A 19801-nucleotide genomic window follows, 5' to 3' on the forward strand; every position below is an offset into this window, starting at 1 on the left:
CCGGGAACCCTAAGCATGAGGCGTTTGTGAGTTAGCCGTAATATTAAAAATATTGCATATGGCTTTTCTGGTACGGAAATGTATCCATCTAATCCCGGAGCGATTTTTGATCTCTTTTTTGCTCCAATTACCAATTGAGGAGCTTTTTTTCAAAGATTAAAAGCTACAAAGAACTTTAGAACAAACTGTAACTACCAACACGGTTCAAAGAAAATATACCTCTAAAGCTTACAAAACCTACAAAACTGTGAAAACGGAGACCTAAGAAAATGTGGACTTTATAAATTAGCCATAGTGACAGTGCAAGCGATAACATATCTTTCTGTAGTGACAGAAAACTTTTACATCAGAGGAAGAAGGGCAAATGGAAAGTAAAGAGGAAAATATTATAAGGAGCAAAAAAATAGAAAAAAGGCCATCAATGCCAAATCATTGGTGCTTAGAAGTTGTTCAACAAGAATAAAATAAAAAAGTAACAAAATAAAGGAGCTGAAAAGCAAAAGAACAAAGACACTTTGCACAGCAAACTTTGTGATGAAGATGAAAAAAAAGATATGAGGCTGTGCATAGTTTACTCCATCTTTCAGAAATTGAGTTTGATAGTCCAGGCTTTTCGTATTAAGATTGGGTTAGAGTTTAATAAATTTCCCTTTTCCTTTAAAGGAGTTATATAATTTTTGTTCTATTTGCATTTGAGTTGTTATAAAGACTACAATTTTTTTTTTCTTGATAATAAAAATGAAAAATTGAGAATACTCACTCACACATGTGCCCAGTAGTGAGAGTGTAACAAAAAATAGAAAAAAACATAAAAATAGATATCTCACTTTTTTCCAAAGCTAATTATTCTTTAAAGCAATGAGAGTATTTCTTGTATCAAGCAGAAACAAAAAATCTTCTTAACGTACGCATATTCCCTGCATCTACCTCAGCATTAGTCTTTACACTCTTTACAGCGATACTTTAACCTTTTTGAAAATAATTATGATAAAATTCTGCTAGTTTCCACACTTATGTAATGGGGTAGTACCTGTGTGTGGTAGTACGTAGAAAAAATTAATAGGAACTAGTACAAAAAATAACCTCAAATACTTGAGAAAATATTCTTTCTCGCCGACATACTCAGTGTATGAATACAAATATTCTAAAAAGATCTCGTTCCATTGTTTAGACGCCTTCCAATATTCTTTCATACACTTGTTTATATATTATCGAATACTTTAAAAAGTGTGGAATAATAATAGTTGTGCTTTTGGGATGTATTTTACTCTAATAACGTGATGATACTATCAGTATGTTTTTTGTTGTTCGATAGTTTGTAGTTTTCAAGTTGTTTACTATTAAAAGATGTTTGAATAAATAATTCAGACATGTAGTACGTTGTAGACAGGTGAATCCCTCCATTGTACTTGATGTCCAAGTCACTGCCTTGAATTTCAAAGAATTCAAACTTTATTTCATACAGTAACATAATGCTTTGGTAGAGAAAGTATCTAGAAGGACTCACATAAAAACTATCTTGTAAGAATATCCACCATTCCATTTGCTACTGTTATTGTTCCAAAAGGAAAGAAAATCATTTTAAATGCTTTGATGGTTCGAAAATGGTTTTCGATGACTTCACAATATTTAAGATTAGTTTTAATTGTTCTTTAAGAATAAGAATTTTTTGCAATTTCTCCTACACCTAGAGCTGGGGTAAATACCAGAGCAATATAGAAGGGCCATAGTAACCTGCATAATTAAAGTAGAAAAGAAGGACGCTACACAACAAAAATTCTTCAGACCTATCAGCCTTACATCGTTTTTGGTTTAAATGAGGGGAAAAGCTGTTGATAACTATATTAGAACAAAGATTCTGAAAGTGGAAACCTCTCCATCCTTGTCGATATGCATACTAAACAGACAAATCTATGGAGACTGCACTGGTACAATTGACAAACGGAATTCAGTGTGCTCTGATAATTTGAGAAAACGTAGTTTGTGCTTTCTTAGACACCGACATAACAAAACTCCACATGATGCTATCAACCTCCAGTTGAATGGCATAACAACTATCTACTAGAACAGCAGAAATGAAAATAGGACAAGGCATTATTTCTATTGCTGCTAACAGGGGACTTAGTATGTGGTATCAGCTACAGAACAATAGAGAAAGCATTGTAAAAGAAAGTAGATAAGGGTAGAACCAGTTACTAATATACAGGAGCTAGGACAGGACTCCCTTGAAAAACTATAACTAAAGAAGATCTGCTGAATATATCAGCTTTAGTAAGAACGACCTAAAAATACTAACAGGAATCCTGTCGGTACACTAACCCCTAAATAAACACCTGAAGATGCTAAACTCAGCATAAAATTCATCATGCAAAGCACTATACCTGGGATCGTTTGTAATAGGCATCTACACCCATTCCACATTTTGATTTTTCTAAGAAGAGTGGAGTTAATAGATCAGCTATAAACACTGGTTATCGCAACAAAGAAGGGGCACAATAGATCTTTTGGCTCATGGTGTAGATGGTACCCTGAGATATACACATACCTACAACGTCTGATGGTATGATAACGTCGATTAATAGACATGTCATTTTTGTTGTTATTTGCCTTTTTCATGTTGTAACCTGGTCTTTTGTTTCAACGCATTTTGAGTTATGTTCATACCATGAGCAGTCAGTTTCTAGTTCGTGGTATATATAGATATTATATATTGTTGAACATAAAATAATATTCTTTCCATTTATTGAAACAGTTTTGAATCAGAAAACGGTGGGGTGAATTGATACACACTTTGTATGTAATTTATTTATACTACTAACTATTCACTAACACTTATCACTAAACTATTCACTAGCACTTATCATCCAATTTAATAACACTGCTAGAGACCCGTTTTTTATTCTATCATTGGTTTTTAGAAACTTTGTTTGGAAATCTCTATTTTTCCGTAAGCAAAATCAAGAAATCGTCTCTATGGAATAAGCAGATCACAAATATGATGTTAATAAGTCACAAATCTTACGAAAACAAAAAATATCTAGAGAATCCGCCAAAATTTAACTTCGACAACATATTGGAACAGGACCGGCTTCACGATATTCATCAGTAGGCGAGCCCGTAACAATAATTTGTTATGTCTTTTGAGGTATTATATTCTTGCAAGAAACAGGCATCCAGTGATAAAATAATCAATTGTTTTATCGTCCTGTTTACAGACTCCGTATCTGGATTCTACTTTCACTTTGAAAATCGTCTTTTTTATGTAGATGGTTGAAATGGCTTTGGTCGTGTGTCGCTAATATCTACGATTCCGTTTCACCTTTCAAAATTCCTGTTGTCAGCCAGTTAAATGCCTGTTTTTGTTAGTCATCCTTTTGGAATTCTCTGACCTATTGATTATGAATTTCTTTGTTTTTCAATGTTTGTTATATTGTTTCGATCATTTAGTTGTTTGTTTTTCCTTTTTGCTTCAGTTACTGTGGTCCCGTTTCATTTTATTCACTCATTTGTTCGTATATTTTTCTATTGGGTTTCTTCATTCGTTTATTAGTATATTTGTAGATTTTTTGCCTTATTCCTGGTTTTTTATAAGTTCGACAAGTTTGTCTCTTATATATTTCGTAGTTACTATGATTGAAACATAGTATGTCTGTGCATTGCTTATGATTTCTTTTCCTTTTCTTGATCTGGCACTGTATAGACTTAAGTCCTTAGGATGATGCATATTATATATTTTGAGTAAGTTTTGAAGTTTTCCTATCAATATTTTTTATTCTTTTCAAATCGCAAAATGCTGTACCTGTATGTTCGTACTGGCTGCGTCAGCTTTGTCATGGCCGTAAATTTATTTGTCTTTGTTAATTGACTCTATAGGACTTTTCTGGTTCTGCGAGTGTATTTCTAACATACTATATCTTTCATTTCTATCGTTTTCTAATTTAGAATTTTTCATTTTTCCCTAGTACACAAGATTTACCAACAAATCATCATTAATTATTGATTCGTGAAGAAGAAAGTTTTGTTTCTTTAATTCACTGATAATTGAAATGCGAAAATAATTAAAATGCATGATGTGATTCTCAAAATAAAATTCCTGTTTCAAAGAAAGCGAATAAGCAATCCCCACTAGTTCTCGTTAGTCATAATACACGTTTTTTCATAATCCATGTTACTGTATGGTCTAAAGTGCCAATCCTTCCACTTCACAAGCGTAATATTAGCGTAATATGAATGAAAAAACACCCCGTATAATAAGAGCTTTAGCAAATTATGAAAGCAAATATGGAATTGAAAATAATAATATTTTTGTGTGATCATTCCTGTTACTATTTTTTCGAGCTTACATGGTTAATATTGATTATAGATTATCCAAAACTCTGTTAATAATGTAGAAAACTTTCCAAACAAATTATGCAACTTCATATTCTGTTCGCGCATAAAAAAGCTTTTGTGACACAAAGAATGGAATCCTGAAATTGGTATTGGTATATATGGAAATAGAATACGATAATGACTATGTGTTCCGGTTTTGGCTTTTTCCCACATCCATATAGAAATATCCTAATGTCAGGGAAGGCTTTTCCTCGAAAAATTCATTCAATTATCTATAAATGTTTTCAACGTCAGTTTTTTCTTATGCCATCATTATATCAAAAATAGTCAGTGTTATTTTTACATTTATATATATATATATATATATATATATATATATATATATATATATATATATATATATATATATATCCTTATAATTGAATTTATGTTTTTTTGATATTTCATGGTTCATTAATGCAGTTCTATTTTTTTTATCGTATTGATGACCTCTTAGTCTATTTTCTAAATACTGAGATGTTTGCCCTATGTAGACAGCGACAATTAGTACAAGGCACTTGATATATGATATTACTTCTTTTGTTTTTTAGTGTTTTAGATTTTAATTTAGTGAAATATTTGGATAATGTATTATGTCCTCTATGACATATTTATTGAAATAATTCGATAAATGTTGGGAAAGTCCTTGTACACATGGTAAGGAAAAATGATTTGATGTTTCGTTTCAGTTTTATTTTTAAATTGATTGTAGTATCTGTTTATCCTTTTCTTGAATATTTCCTTGATTTTTTGCGGATAATCATTTTCTTTGATTGCAGTTTTTGCTTTTTGAATAGCTAAGCATCTAAATTCAGGATCTGATAGTTGGATAGATCTATCAACCCAACTTATTATAAGTTTAAATATCTTGAGGACTAAGTTGGTTTCGTATACCATTCTGTTCTTATGTTATTGTTAATTATTTATTGATTTTTATTATTGGAACAAAGTTCTAAGTTGATTTCATCCTTATTTTGATATTCATGATGAAGGTGATCTATAGATCAATATAAATAAGCAAATTGTCAGTGTCAGTATTGTATTTTGATAAAGGCTTCAAAAGTCATCAAAATTTATCTTTCTTTTAAAAACTATAAAACTAATTTTGAAACAGAGGAGACCTTAAATCAAGAACATTTATATGCATTAATATATCAAAAGGTATATATAAGTGCTTTTCAGATAAAAGTATCCACCTTTAACTTTTGTAATACTGGTATTTAGAAAAAATCCAAAAACACGTCAATTTATGTTGGAAGGGGCAAGCATTATGGCTTATTTAAACTTACTGGAAAAGCCACCCCCTCACCCCTAGCAGCATCCCCTTTATTTTTTTAAATTACTTTTCATATTTTTTATGTAAAATTTGGATACTCCTCTTTGAGCTGATTTCAAAAATGTATAATACTTGTAGGTTAAAGTGGTTAGTTTATGAGATAAACAATTTTTCTTTTAAGAGCACAAATTTTACTTATTATTTACTTTCACTTTATTTGCCTGTACTAAAATGGGTTGTACAACAGTTCAAACTCTTTAATCTTTTTAACTGTGCTATTTATTATGAAGTTACAATAAGTGTTTAAAATGAGTACCGTACCATTCACTTCCATACAATGGTATAATTTATTTTGAAATGCCTCTCTGACATTGCTTAATACGGCTGGATTTAATTGTCGACATTCATTTTCTATCCTCTCTCGTAAATCATCCAGAGATTCTGGTTGGGTAGCATAAACTTTTGTTTTTAAATACCCCCATAAAAAGAAGTCTAGGGGTGTTAAATCCGGTGACCTAGGTGGCCACTCCATCATCTGCCCCCTTCTACTTATCCAACGAGCGGGGAATGTTTCGTTTAAAAATTGTCGGACAGGCATAGCATAGTGTGGGGGAGCTCCGTCTTATTGAAATACCAGTAAATCTTCGGAAAGGTTATCATCATTTTCTATTATTGTTGTAATACGTGGGTCAACCCCTTCCCTGAGTAACTCAAGATATGATTCACCATTTAAATTTCCGTTGATGAAGAAAGGTCCGACAATGTGGTCACCTAGGATACCACACCAAACGTTTAACTTTTGGGGATGTTGTGTATGGAATTCACGCATAATATGTGGATCACTTTCAGCCCAATATCTACAATTATGCCTACTTACTAAGCCATTTAATGACCATGAGCATTCATCAGAAAAGCAAATATTGTTTAACAATTGTGGATTGTTATTGATAATTTGCGTCATTGATTCGCAAAACTCTAGACAACGATCAAAATCATCTTCATTCAACTCGTGCACCAACTTAACTTTGTATGGGTGGTACTTGAATTTATGTAGAACTCGGAAAACTGTAGAAGATGAAACACCGATCGCTCTACTTGTTGTACAACCCATTTTAGTACAGGCAAATAAGGTGAAAGTAAATAATAAGTAAAATTTGTGCTCTTAAAAGAAAAATTGTTTATCTCATAAACTAACCACTTTAACCTACAAGTATTAAACATTTTGGAAATCAGCTCAAAGAGGAGTATCCAAATTTTACATAAAAAATATGAAAAGTAATTTAAAAAAATAAAGGGGATGCTGCTAGGGGTGAGGGGGTGGCTTTTCCAGTAAGTTTAAATAAGCCATAATGCTTGCCCCTTCCAACATAAATTGACGTGTTTTTGGATTTTTTCTAAATACCAGTATTACAAAAGTTATTAAAGGTGGATACTTTTATCTGAAAAGCACTGTATATATATATATATATATATATATATATATATATATATATATATATATATATATATATATATATATATATATATATATATATATATATATATATATATATATATATATATATATATATTATATATATTATCAAATTGTAAATAAAAATGCTTGGTGCTGAAATTATGAAAAGAGGTCATAACCAATGAGAAATTACTCGATAATGAGAACCACTACAATTATCATCATCGTCATATAGGTGCCAGTGAAGTAAACGAAACCTGCCGTTGTTTACTTGTTACTTGTTAGGTAATGTTTGTTGCAGGTTCCCATAGTGTACCTGTATATCTCCATTTGCACTTCGTAATCGTTGCGTCTATTTTCTCTTCTTCCGTTCCGAAGGTGTTCATTAATTATTCTATTTGACCAAAAAATTTAGCCGGTAACTCATAGGCACCTGTTGATGAACTTTTGATTTTTCCGGATCATCTTTCTATTATATGTCCAATCCCATACAACTGAACATATTATACATTGATTTGACATAGTCTTAGTTTCGTTGTTGTTAAAATACTTAATGAAGACCATATTTCATACAATAACTCAAAACCGTATTGAACCAATCCTATTTTCCTTTGGATGTTTTTCCTAGTACCTCTTTGTGTACTTATTATGCTACCTTAATAGCAATATTGTTCGACTTTCTCTATTTATCTTCTTCATAAGTATATGTAGCTTTTGGTATCGGTTTTTCTGTGTCATAATATCTTTGTTTTTTACTGTTTGTCCTTTGTTCATCCACTACTGTGCATGTTATTTCTATTTGTTGTTAATAGACATATATCATTCGCGAATTCAAGGTCCTCCATTTTTTAAAAATATATTCCAATTCGTTTTTGTCCTTCTATTATCTGTTTTCCACTATTAAAACGGCAAACAAAGTTGGTGACAGAATACATCCTTGTATAAGTTTTTTCTTTTTTAATTTGCTGAGATAATTATCCTTTATTCTGTATTTTGGCTGTGGAGTTATTATAAAAAAGTTGTATTATCATCTAATAGTCCGTACGCTTTTGAAATTTCTTACTTTACTTCCCTGTTTATCGAGTTAAATACTTTTCCGAAGTCTATGAAATCTTCATAGACATAGACATAGACATTTTCATATCTTCATTTTATTTGTTCCAGTATTATTCTCACTGACACTCTCACTCAATGCAAGACCACTTGTTCCATCGTTCCTATATTGAGGAATACATGAAACTTTTTTGTGCCTGTATTGGCTCTGCAATATTCCGGAGAATTCATTTAAGAGTTATTTTTCTATCGTAATTGCTCCTTCCATATTTATTGTACTCTGTTCATTTTCGTTAATTTCTACATTAACTGGATCGATATTTGCTTGTTTATGTAAATAAAAAAAATCATCTTTTTAGTATGTATTTTTGACTAGAATATATTTTTTCTACAACTGCTATGGAAAGTGATGTATTTCTCATAGCTAACTTAATTTCAAAACCATTTATTGATCACACTGTGAGAAATATTATTTCTCACGACACTTTGCCTACACCCAATACATTTATATGGAGAATCAACAAAAATCGATAAAAACTTGGCTATTGTCAACTTTAAATACACATCTATACTTCAGACGTTCTTCGGCAACAGTTTTAATAAATGCAGGAGAGGACATATTAACCTTAAAGCGAACCCTTTACAGAAATGGAGACAGAAAATACACCGTCTATGAACGATTAACCCTCAACATACTAAAATTAACATAATAGAAAATTTAATAAAAAGAAATGACGTTCCGTGTTTAACTATATAAAATTGTGAAAATTTCACAATCAACTACAATTTTGAATTATATTATTTAACAGTTAAGAGGATACTTTAGTGTTATTTTGCTTTACTAATCATAAAATTAAACATTAAGTTCCATTACTTTTATTCTTTCAATTTTAGCAGTTGTAGAAAAAGTATAGTGTGCAATATGTGAGAAAAGTACTTTTCTCACTCTTGTGTTTGCGGAACTTGTTGCACAATATACTAGTTCCTGATTTGTCTCTTAGTTTTATTCTTGGCGTCAGATTTTGGTTAGCTTTAAATTTTTTGGTTATTTTATATAATGTTTTGCGTCGTGATCATTCGCTACTTCCTTTGCTTTTTGAGCTATTGTCGTGAATAGTCGCTTGTCTTGTCTGGCACTTCTTTCCACTTCTTTATTTTTTATGTTCAGGCAAGTCTTTTCTTTTGGACTATTTTTGCAGATAGAATTCGTAAAGAATCGCAAGTATACTATTAGTTATGATAGATAAGATATTGTGAAGAAGTATAAGCTTGTTTATACTTAGGTAACGAGCTCGAAACCGATGATGAATTACTCGATAATGAGTAATCAAAGCGATTGATAACCTGAAGCTACACATGTAAATTCCAGTACAGAATTTTCAACTGAACAGGTTCAGTCGATTGAAGTGAGGAAGATCTGGTAAGTGAATAAAAAACAAATCATAAATGGATCGACGTATTTATTTGGTAAGCTTTGGTAATATAGAAGTATAATTCACGCTGATCAATTATTACAAGTTTGTTTTAGAGTGTTTCAAACCATTTATATCTGAAGTCATAATCAAAGACAGTATAAAGTGTACATGCATGTTTCCATTAAACATTTTTCAACGATAGCTAGATTAAAAAAAATAAATAAATAGCGCCCTCTAGCGTATACGTTACTTATTAGGTTGTTTCGAAATTATAACTCTCAGATTGGTAGAAAGGAGATCTCTTCAAAAAGACTAAGTTTGCATAAATAGGTTATGTAGAACTGGACTTATAGGCGTTTTTTCATAATAAAGTTCCTTCTTCCCCCCACCTCTTATTTGAAGAGATAGATTAAAACTTGTGAAATCAAATATACGCTGAATTTCTTGAAGAATACGATACTCATAGTTTAAATGGATCCTAATTAGGCAAAATTTGTAAATTAGTCATTTTGTAATTTTTGGTATTTAATTACCCCCTCTAGCGGTGGACCTACAACTCTGTAAATAATTTCCAGGCTTTTCTCTAGGTCACGTTTGTAATAAATGTGTTTTTCCTGTAGCTGTACTATAAACGGTTCCCGAGATATGACCGAGAGCTATTCTTAATGTTTATAATCTCTTTGTTTATGACTTCAGATATATATATATATATATATATATATATATATATATATATATATATATATATATATATGAACAACAATATGTGGATCATGTATAGAGAAAATATTATAGATAGAGAAAGCGAACTATGTTCAAGTGTTCTCAAACGGTTGACAGAGAGAGAAAAAACATCGGTATACCACTCTCTATTTCACTTTAGTATATTCTGAGTGGATCTAAACGGCGTCGATGTTTGAAGTGGTAGGATCCGCAAAGGAGAAAAATCATGAGTTTGAATTTATGTGCAAGTAGGTGGAGATAGACAGTAGTAAACCGATGCTTTTCCTCTCTCGTCTAATAGTACAATTCCACTAATATGTCTTTCCATCCATCTTCAATAATTCCTTTATGAGAAGGTGTCGAAATTTGATATTGGAATAAGGAAGTATGAAGCTATAGACGATGTTGCATTCTGATGAAATGCCTGACATTTGATAATAGATAAAAAAATCGGACAAATTTGTTTAGAGTATAAATACTCAAGTTTTTTTCAATTAAAAGTATATATACTTTATCCGATAATATCATCAGTTTAAGAATACGTGAAAATAGACAAGCACATTTTCAATCTAAGAGACCGTTGCTCCTTCAAACAGTACCTATCTAAATAGTCCTCCGCGATACGGTCCAACGTTTCTAGCCATATGTGGTTATAGAGCACCCTATACGTAAAAAATTGAGCCATATTTTGGAATGTAGCCAGTTGGTGGTTTTCAAGTTAGCTATAAGCCAATGGTACTGTCCATTGCTCGTCTCGTTTCCTCTTTGGTTCGGGAACAAATATCACAATGTATAATTGACACCATTGTATATAATTATAAGAAACGTAATTAACTAACCATCTTGCTTACTTTATTTGCTACCTTTAGAAAATATAAGAGAAAGTTACCGCAGCAATTTGTTGAAAAATGGATTCCTGGGCATTCTCTTTTCGCAATATCAGTCATGACACTCGTCTCATAATGCCTAAAAGAAACAAGAATGTAATTTGACCTTTTACTTAGAATTGTTACTTATGTGAAGGAATTCGACATCATTTTGTTTCACAATTTGAGTAAAGGAGGCGTGGATACTGTTGATCAAATATCTCAAACATACAACATAACAAAAACATGTCGTTGACCAAGAAGAGTTTTCTCTCACAATCTATCAATTATCATCAACCACTCAAAAAGTTTGAAAAAACGACATATTCCTTCAAAAAAATCAAAATGATGTGTTTGCCTGCGAGCTAGAGTAAGTGAATGTAATATTTATTACAAAAAGAGAAACAAAAATGTATGTCTAAGATACATAAATACTATCTTATATATTAAAAAAATTGATGATTTCCATTCCGAGTCCGTTCAGGCGTTCTACCCAACCGATTTGCTTAATTTTTTTTCAATGAAAGGTATTGATGCACAGATCCGCTATCAACCATCGGATTTCATCTAATTTTCACCATTCTCAAGCTATACTCAAATGTGATTTCCCCCTGTACATTACTTATGGGAGTTTTCCACATACACACGTTCTATCCTCAATATCTCAGGTTCTATTCAAGATAGAGACTTCATTTTGGTTTAAGAACACTCGCTGAAACATCCTCTTTCTTTTGAGTTTTTGAACACTTGAATCGGTTGCGTTGGAGAGGAGCTAGGCGCGGACATTCAATGTGGAGTTATGGATTTTTGTAGGTTTTTGGCAATTTTTTTAAATTCAAAGATCTATTTCTCAGGTTCTAATATAGCTACAGAGTTTGTTCTTTTCTATTATAATGATTTCTGATACTTATTTAATGGATTCGATGCGAGCGAAGCCGCGGGTAAAAGCTCATGTTATTTTGGTTTATCATTTGCTAGAAATAAATTGAATTTTCAAATATTGTTCATGCAATATTTATTTTTATCCACTGAGAATATTGGAAATACAAATATAAGTTATGAAAAATTAGCTCATTTGCAGCTATTCTCCTTTTATTTCTTGAATAAATATTTGTAATGAGCGTCAGAAGCAGTAAAAACCGGGTTTTGCGTATTTTTTTGCAGATATAGAGATTCGGATGTATCGGTAGAAAAATATGCGCGAGTAGAATGACGTCTAATAGGTAAAAGGAAACGAGAAAGACCCAATATTATTTTGCTATCAAATGTCTTGAGTCAATCAATCTAGACAATGAATCAGTGAATAGTGTAAGCATCCATATCCTCATTGACACATTTCCGAAATATATCTATAAGGGTATAGGAAAAATATAATTAAGCAGCTTTGTTGAGAAAATAATTATTCAATAACTGTTGTTATTGTTATTTGTTTTTCAAATGATCAAAATGCCTGAAGAATTTGGAAAAGCCGGTCCCTTTGTATTGTATACATCTCCCGCGTCAGAGGTGGTGAATTTGCTGGATAGCTAGTGAAAATAAATTCAAAGAAAAAATATGCTCCTCTCTTTTGTTCTGAGAACATAACACGCAAAGGAACTTTTTGTGGAATGAGACTAAATTATAGAGGCGTATATTCTGTTGACTCTGTCATTATTCTAAAAAGTTTTTTTCACTTCAGTCGCACAACAATATCAGTTTTGATATTGATTTTATCCTTTTTCCAAGCAAATACTTCACTATACTATTATATAAAAAGATTAAATACGGTAAATAAAAAACTGAAAAATGATTCATTCATAAGTTGAAATCTTATTTTACGAACAAAACCTTAGACAACAGAGTTTTAAAATGCTAATTATAAAAATTAAATATGTAGTATCCACCACCTACCAAATGAGTTTGAAAGGAATAGGCGGCGGGTACTTTTTTTACGCCATTACGATTAATATTTACTGAACTACATCAAGTGATAGCTTTTAATGAAATACCCGGGGCAATTTATTTAATTTTAAAACAATATCCCTATAGATTTTGATGTTCTTATTCTACGTTTGCCTCATCAAATTTAATTTTTAGTTTTAAACAGACTCTTGTTATGCTCCATTATTAAATATGAGTTCATAATAATGTTTATTTATATTTATATTATATAATTTACACAAAATATGCGTTTGTTTTGTCTCTGTCTCCTCCTTTATCTTATCCAGCCTTTCCAACTGAGTCATTTTCACTAAGTTTTAAAAAAGGTGATCGGAGAGAGTCAGATTAAATAAATATGTGCGAATTAAGCAATATATCGTAACGCAGTCTGAAAAGATTTTTTTTCTCCAACCATAAAAAAATGTTGATATTTTTCACTATTTTCAGGTGCAAAAGCCATTAATTCCCTTACTGTACAAAAATTTCCTCGTTGCTTAGCAACACTTTTAATCCTAAGATTAAAAACGCTACTAAACTACTACAAAAATTATATGATTAGTACGTCTACTTGACAATCGATATTTACCAACAATACCAGATATCCATGACTACTGACTTGCTATCGCATATTTTAATTTTGACATGGTTGGAGAAAAAATAGTATATATCACACGGGCTAAAAGTGCCTATTTTTACTCGCAATTTTGCATTCACTCGACTGCGCTGCGCTCCGCCTCACAACTGCAAATATTGCTCGTAAAAAAATATGCACTTTTGCCTATTGAACAAATAAACTGTTTTTGTTCTCTTGACTGTTATTATTTCCTGGGGTATTATGGGGTACCCAAATTTCATCAACTATGACATATCGACGAAAAAATACGCTTAAATTGGGTTTGAAGACATCCAAACATTTGTTGAAAATCCAATGCGAACGAGCTATTAATCAGCACTAAGCAATAGTGATACCTCCTTGTAGATAGCTTTTTCATATACAACCTTCTGTGCATAGCCTATTTACCTAGAAATTTCTCTTCTCTACATGCACCTAACAATTAAAACAGTTCTCTATACATAAGTATTGAAACAAATTTATCTATTATAATTTTGGCACATAAAACAAATATAAAATTAAATATTCCTCCCTGTATCGAGTCGAAATAATTTGGCAGGTAAATATGAGAAATTATATACATATTTTAATTTATATCTAATATTCATATAATTTATACCACATTTTGACTGACTACAGCTCGATACAAAATAAATAATTTATTCACTAGTATTCATATACAGAGTGTTCATTTCATAGAGATTTAGATATAATATTGGTTGGCTAGGTTAGGTTAGTTCGTTGATTAGATTTGAATTTTGACCCAAACGCTAGCTTGTCCGGTTTTTCAAATAAAACTTTAACAATCGACTGAACAGTTAACAATTTTTCCCCACATCTTTCAATTGTATGAAATTTCCAGAATTTCAGTTAATCGTAGCCTACTTTCACCACATGTGCAATGGTTGATTGAATTTGAATTTTACATATAAATCTGAATGTATATTTGTATTGATGTACAATTGATCAATTTTTTATGGAATGGACCTTAATTATCATTCAAATGAAAATACACTTTCAACAAAAAAATTATACGTACCTACACATGTAATAAGCAAGATAATAATATAATACGCTATCCTGAATCATTTCAATTAAGCCATGTACTACGTTTTTCTCAAATCAAGTTAAATAATTATTTCATGCACTTGACTTAGGTAACCGACCCCTTCACTCTATTCATTGAAGTAATGAGATCATTATTTCTATGAACGACTAAATGAGATATTTTCCTTATTTATAAATGGTCGTAAAACTTCGTTAATAATTTGAAAACTCGAATTAGATGGTAAATTCGATCGTCGGAGTTCAAATAAATCTATTACGAGAATGGCAAAAATTATCGAGTTATATAATAAAAAATTGATGAATTGAAACATTATTATTACTACTTTGATTAATATAGATCCAGGGTAGCCAACTTTTTGTGTAGTAGGGACCATGGTTCACTTTTTGTACGCCAGACAAATATAAAAGTTAATTAAGAGCTACCTTTATTTATTGTAATAAAAAACATGGTGAAACTATAGGGTTTAATAAAAACAAATATCAATTAATGCGACTGAATTAATTATGAAGATACTTTATAAATTCAAATAAGTTGTTTTAATAAGTTCTTTATTTCAATTTTAAAATCTTTGATTTTGAGTAAAGTTATTTTTAATAATAAGTTGAGTCAAATAAGAAATGAATGTACTTTCACCTATGTAATCAACCATAGTCGAAAGTTCATCATCTTAGAGTAGAATCCCTATAAAGATTAGGCATAATTATTATATCCTCTATTTAGTATATAGCATAACTTATATAGGTTGCTGCAATCCTCTTTTCTGTAATCCGGTGTTTTAATTAATTTAACGTATTAAGGAAGGCTCAGTTGTAGTATACGTGTCCACCTTTATTTGGTATAATCTGAATATAATTCAATACCAAAAATTATAAAATGAATAATTTACAAATTTTGCCTAATTAAGATGCATTTAAACTATGATGATCGTATTCTTCAAGAAATTAAGCGTATATTTGATTTTACAAGTTTTAGTCCATCTCTTCAAATAAGAGGTGGGGGGAAGCGGGAACTTTATTATGAAAAAACGCCTGTAATTGGAGCAATTCAATGATGTTGATGCCAAAATTACAGCTAAAATTAAATGAAACATTATCATGATCAAATAGTTAGTTTTATAAGTAGTCCACTTAACTTCGTTCAATATGAATCAAAACCAAAACTGCTCCCAATATGGGGTTCAGTAAATAAATAAATGATTGTGTACCTGTTAAAGGGCATTAAATTCAAATTTCAGTTGTGTGCTTCAACAAATATTCTTAATACCCCTAACTTAGTGTTAATGCGCCACCGCTTACTAGAGTTCATCAAAAAAATAATTTTCCTATGATATAAAAGTAATTTTGAAAATTTGGAAAAATTGGAAAAATGTTTGATGTGATTTATCTATAAAATTGTTTTAAGTAAATGGGGAAATTCAATAAATTTTGAAATTTTTTTTTTGCTATTTGGTTATCCAGAGAAAATTATGAATTAGAAAAATTTCCCTCAATTTCAATTTTTAATTGTTTAAAATCGAATCGAATAAGCTATTGCTCATATTTTTAGTACCTTTATCTCTATTTTTCAGGTTTTTGAACGTGTTGACTTTTATTTTATTAGTATGTATACATTTTGTTATCAAAGGGCATTTTATAGTGAAAACCTCCAAATACAATAAGCCATCTGTCACTCAGCTGGAGTTTGAAGTCTATCAATACAAAATCTAACTGTAATGATATGGACTAAAAATTTGTAACAGTGAATAATTCATGGCGACCGATCAAATTGTTCAATTTTTAACACACTTATATTAGCTTCACCTGTATGTTGGTTTGTTTGTTTTTAACTTTCCTTTGGAAAGTAAGTGACTTATTTAATATAAATTTCGTTCGACAGAGAATTCGAACCTCCGATCTCCGTGTTGCAAATTAAGCACTTCAACAACCTTGCCACCTACACCGTTTTGGCTCGATACAAGTTTCTACGTGAGCTCATAAGCAGCGAAGCTATTATACGAGGGAGGTAACAATTAAGAAACTAGGAAGTGAAATATAAATAAAATTCAAAAATATAAAAACAAGTATCTAAAACTATGAATTATTTTCAAAATAAGCTTGAACCAATATGAATGAAAAATTATTGTATAAAAAGCGTGGGGACCTTTGTTCAATATTTCTGGTACATCGAGCGCTCAAATCTTTTCTACAATAAAACTAGTATTTTTCATTCATTATTATTATAAGCTGATTTTAAAAATTGTTTTTAACTTTTTAGTTCAAAGTGCTTTGAAAGTTTTTTAATTTTTCAAAACTATATTTTCAACTATAAACTTATCTGTCGAATATTATTATAGAATACCAATAATACGCTAGGAAGCAGCAGTTTATTTCAGATACAATCTTCATGAGTTACTAGAAAATCTAGATAATGCCATTTACATCTTACCATTTCTAAAATGGGTTTGTTTCAACCGTCAATCACAAAAATATTTCATACAGTTTGCAAATCCTTTGCAAAGCGCATGTGTGTAAGATATTTATATCCTGATCAATTTATGTCTTAGGCTGCAGCAACTGATAAAGAGTTTGGGTTAACAAAATCATAACTTTACTAAAATAATTTATTGTGACAGGTGTTCTACGTACATTTTCATTGTTGTTTGAGGTAAATTGAGAAAATATTTTTCCTATTTTGGGTTTTATTGGAGAATTTCTAGTGTTGCCCAGTGAACCAACAAACCCCTGGCAAAAATCCAGTGCAAACTAGACAACAAACCATACCAAAGTTTTATTGGACATAAATAAAAAATATCGGTGGAGGGTGGGACCTTCTCAAATCAAAAATCTAAAATACTGTGGGAAGTATTATCTACCGAAACTAATAGAGTATTAAATGTGAAAAATAATTCAGGCCATATAGAAAATCGGTGGAGAGTGGTGGAAGAGGCTCATGAAAAATTAACTGATAATAAAACCAAAACAAGAAAGGGCAGAAAATATTACGAAGGAATGGATGAAATTTTCAAAGGAGATAGAGATATTGTGCCTGAAGCTCTATGATCCACAAACGCAATAAAAAAAATAGAAGTAAAATATGTTGTTGTTTGGAACACGTGGAAAAATAATTGATTTAAGTTTATTTTTTGTTAAAATAAGAATTTTATTCCGAAAATTTATTTCATATACCAGTGGATATAATTATATATTCAACTATTTAGTATATAGAAGAGTTATTTAATTTTACTCCAGTTTTTCAGTTTGTGATTTTATTTTAAGATTTGTGGATAGGAACAATAGAAGCAATACATTTTAAAATGAACATATTGAATACATGATTTTGTTAAAGTGGTCTTCTCAATGGTAAAGTTTTCGCCACTCGTTCCCTAATATATCGAGCTTCCATGTTTTTTTTTCATATTCATCTTCAATTTGTGTATCATTATCTACGATATTTTACTTGATGCAGAGCGATAATGTTCTAGCCTACTAGTCTATCAAAATACTGGCTTATTTTTAAACTTTTCACATATATGAGTAACACTTCTTGTTGAAACTGAGAATTAAACATTGTCTAACTATCATAAACTCTGATTTGAACATATTTGAGTGAATGCACATATTCATGAACGTATATTGTTTCTGACGCTGCTTAGCGTTATTTAACTTTATCACAAAAACTCTTATGCAATTTACTCATATAAAAAGTTTATTTATACATTTGTTGTAAACAGTGTTTTGAAACTCAACAGGGGATGGGGGAATAAACTAAAAGGAATGTTTATACTAATTCGTAAAATCCGTATACCGCAATTATTTTCAGACAATACAATTTTTCTTTAAAACTTTATTCATTACGCCGTGCAACAGGAACTTCCCAGGAACAAATGCCCATTCATAAGGATGAAGAAATAACGGTATTAAATAAACAACTCATTTCCAGTTTCATTTCTTTGTCTAAATCACAATTTAATCTGACTTTCAAATAAATGTTCTTATAATCAAATTTGATTACATTTTGTTTTTCTACGAAATTAAATGTGTACTTTTCGCAATGTCGTAGTAGAGTTTTATGAACTACTTCATATAATTTTTCTTTGTGCTCTGACTTGAATGGAAATAATCACGTATAATGTAATAAATGCACAATCCTAAGAAATTCCAATTCATGTCGTTTCCTGTCTTCCGAGAGAAAATTTTTGCTTCACCTGAAAAGAGAAAAGTGAAACTCAGTTCAATGAATCAGGGTTTGAGCTTGATTTGGAAAAAAACCTCCAAATATTGTACATGAGGGTCAGAGTTAAGAAAAGTTATTTCTCCATATCCTGAATAAACATTGATTGATTGATTAGTTGAACTATATTATTACATTGAATCAAATTTCCGAAAAAAATGGAAAAAGATAGTTTAAAAACTAGATTCAAAATTCACAAACAAAATGACTGTTATTCAAAAAATCACATGGTTCAATACATACAAACGATAATAAGATAGCAAGGAAGTTTATAAATATATGTATACAAGCTTAGCAAAAATAGAATAAGGCGGAAAATTTTTTAGGTAAAAACTCTGTTTTCAAACGACCCTGAATTGAGCAGTGTATATACCTAAAACTTACAGAACCTCATCCTCATTCGCGTGTGGACTCCTTCCTCTCCCCTGAGTTCTATGGGAGATTCTGGGAAGTCCAATCTTCTGGTTAAGAGTTAACCTGTTGGCTATACACTCTTGTCTTCTTGTTCTGGGCGTCTAAATTTGTTTCCGCTGCGTCGGATAAGCCCTTTCCAGCCTTCTTCGGCAAGAAAAGATCTAAGCGGAGTGGTCTTTTGCCTTCTTCACAGCTGTATTCGGCACTACTTGTTTATGAAATGCGGAATTACCTTGGCGGGGTGTCCTCTTGTAGGCTGTCTGCATCTGCACACTCAGTAGTTCGGGCGTTCCTTGTCCTGCTGGAACTGACTTTTTCTTAGCAGTTAGTGCGTAGCTACCTCCTGGTTGAGTGGTGTTTGTGGCTGGTTTATTTGCTTCCGTTTTATTTGGTTTTTTCGGGTACCCCCTGTAGTT

At 31.0% G+C, this 19801-nt stretch overlaps 1 protein-coding gene across 1 annotated transcript in view; it reads left to right on the plus strand.

Annotated features, from left to right (window-relative positions):
* Window positions 1-17800, plus strand: part of LOC130900547 (general transcription factor II-I repeat domain-containing protein 2A-like) — a 99741-nt gene extending 81941 nt beyond the window's left edge. The window contains exon 3 of the mRNA XM_057811244.1: window positions 17652-17800. Within this exon, the coding sequence (XP_057667227.1) occupies window positions 17652-17800 (149 nt within the window). The remainder of the gene's footprint in view (window positions 1-17651) is intronic.
* The last annotated feature ends 2001 nt before the right edge of the window (window positions 17801-19801 follow it).

Source organism: Diorhabda carinulata, chromosome X, assembly GCF_026250575.1.
Source record: "Diorhabda carinulata isolate Delta chromosome X, icDioCari1.1, whole genome shotgun sequence".
Taxonomy (NCBI): domain Eukaryota; kingdom Metazoa; phylum Arthropoda; class Insecta; order Coleoptera; family Chrysomelidae; genus Diorhabda; species Diorhabda carinulata.